Raw genomic sequence first — 2,107 nt, 5'->3', positions numbered from 1 at the left:
TTTTTTTTCACCCCCCCAGTTCTTACCTTTATTCCACTGTGCCCTGCTCCTTCCTTGTATCTGTCCATGTCCCCAGTCCTTCCCTGTATTCCCCCGTCCTTCTCCCTGTATCTGCCTCTCCTTGTCTTTAATCCTCCACGTATAGCCCCCCTGTGCCCAGTCCTTCCCTCTATTCCTTCCTGTGCCCTGCCTCTTCCTTATATCGCTGTATTAGTATTATTAATAAACAGGATTTATTTAGAGCCAACATATTACACAGCACTGTAGATTAAATAGGAGTTGCAAATGACAGACAGATACAGACAATGACACAGGAGGAGGAGAGGACCCTGCCCCGAAGAGCTTTCAATCTATGTCCCCAGTGCTTCCCTGTATTCCTCCCCTCCCCTATCTCTCCCTGTACTGCCCCTCTGTGCCTTCTCCTTGTATACCCCCCTCCCCCCCATCCCTGGTCCCCCCTGTACTATTGGCTGATCCTTCTCATGGGGGGCTCTCTGGTATTCTGTACATTCTAAGCTGTGATTTACATTTCAGGGACGAGATGTCATGGGGAGCACAGGGGTACTGATATCAGCACATATCCTGGGAAACCATTCCAATCCTGGACATTATAGACAGATGTCAGCCATACACAAGGACCAGGAGTCAGGCTTATAGAGGTCAAGGGTCACGGACACATAAAGATCAGGGGTCATAGACACATGGAGGTCAAGTGTCACCGTGTGCCTCATTTAGCCTTCTCACCTCTTTCTGTTGGTTCCGTAGTTTATCCTGCAGTAGAGCTCCAGTCAGGCTTTCCCCGGGCCCGGAACTTAGCACCCGGCATCCGAGCAGTGACCGGGTAGACAGGACAAGCCGCCCCGTCCTCCCGCACGCAGGCACCAACGAGGCCGCCATCTTCCTCACACTGCACACACCAACCAATCAGAACGAAGCCGGTCAAAACGTCATCCAATCACTATCGCGTAGCAGCACAGCCAACCATAAGCTGAGAAACCTTCGCCCAATAGCGGAGCCGATTTATTTCTGCACAGCGCACTGGAATAAGGCGCAGGCTCAATGTCAATGTCAGGCGGCCATGTTGTGTGTGGCTTCTGCAGAGCTGTCACTACACGTGGTGGGCGGGATTTGGAGAGTGTGTGACCCCGCCCACTCATTTCTAAGTATAAATACAGAAGAAAATATTAATTGAATAAATTCCGAATATAAACTTTCCTTGCAGTGCTCATTTCACGTTGCTGGCAAATAGAGTAGCAAGTCCATATAACACCCCCTGCCTTCATACCATAGACCTCTCCTCTGCTGGCAATATCTATTTATTATCTGTGCTGGCCCAGCTCTTCAGCCCCTTTACTCCCCTACATAAACTTTTATATATCTGTCATGGACGGAGCTCTGAGTGTGTTGGGTCTCCAGCAATCACATCCGAGATGGCGGCACCTTACAGTATTCTTTTGGATATTGGCACAACAGGAGGCATAAAGTGCTATTAATTCACCAGAAATCATACGGTAAGATTGTAATTTTAATGGACTGGTGACAGGGTCTCTTTATATAGAATTTTCATGCTGTACCAAGGTCCTAAAACAGCTTTTGTAGAAGATTATTGAGGGACACGGTTGGGCCAACCATAATGTTAGTTCATCATTCAGAGGGCCTAGATTGGTCTTTTTTGGGAGTTTTTTTTCCATTGGTACATAACGCTACTGGAAATTACCTACGGAAAGCTACAGGAAAATCCCTCAATCCTTCTGTAAACCCGGTCGAATCGGTCCCCTGCCAACCTGACCCCCCTCTTCTTCCCAGCATGGACTGGACACCAGACACTGGGTTTAGAAGCGGCATAAGCACATTTTCCATTTGACAGCAATGAGGGGTATTGGTACGGCTTATTGCCGCCCCTATTCATTTGTTATGGGGATGCCACAGGAATAAGCTGTATGCAGCTTCTCCTAATGCAGCAGAATTTCCTGGTATGAGGAAGTGGTAAACCCACCGCAACCTCACCACCAGTGCCAATAGCTCTTGCAGCTGGCAAGGTCATAGGATGGCAGGGCTAATTCCTAAAGAACGGCTCCTATATACGAATGGGGCTTCACTGTTCGCA

The 2,107-nt window shown here is 48.6% G+C and overlaps 1 protein-coding gene across 1 annotated transcript in view; it reads right to left on the bottom strand.

Moving 5' to 3' along the window:
• TIMM50 (translocase of inner mitochondrial membrane 50) overlaps positions 1-1,069 on the bottom strand; it is a 28,001-nt gene extending 26,932 nt beyond the window's left edge. Inside the window, exon 1 of the mRNA XM_072430241.1 lies at positions 745-1,069. Within this exon, the coding sequence (XP_072286342.1) occupies positions 745-897 (153 nt within the window). The 5' untranslated portion in view covers positions 898-1,069. The remainder of the gene's footprint in view (positions 1-744) is intronic.
• Positions 1,070-2,107: the final 1,038 nt, after the last annotated feature.

This window comes from Pyxicephalus adspersus, chromosome Z (genome assembly GCF_032062135.1).
Source record: "Pyxicephalus adspersus chromosome Z, UCB_Pads_2.0, whole genome shotgun sequence".
In the NCBI taxonomy this organism is placed as follows: Eukaryota; Metazoa; Chordata; class Amphibia; order Anura; family Pyxicephalidae; genus Pyxicephalus; species Pyxicephalus adspersus.
This window is presented reverse-complemented; position numbering and strand designations above follow the sequence as displayed.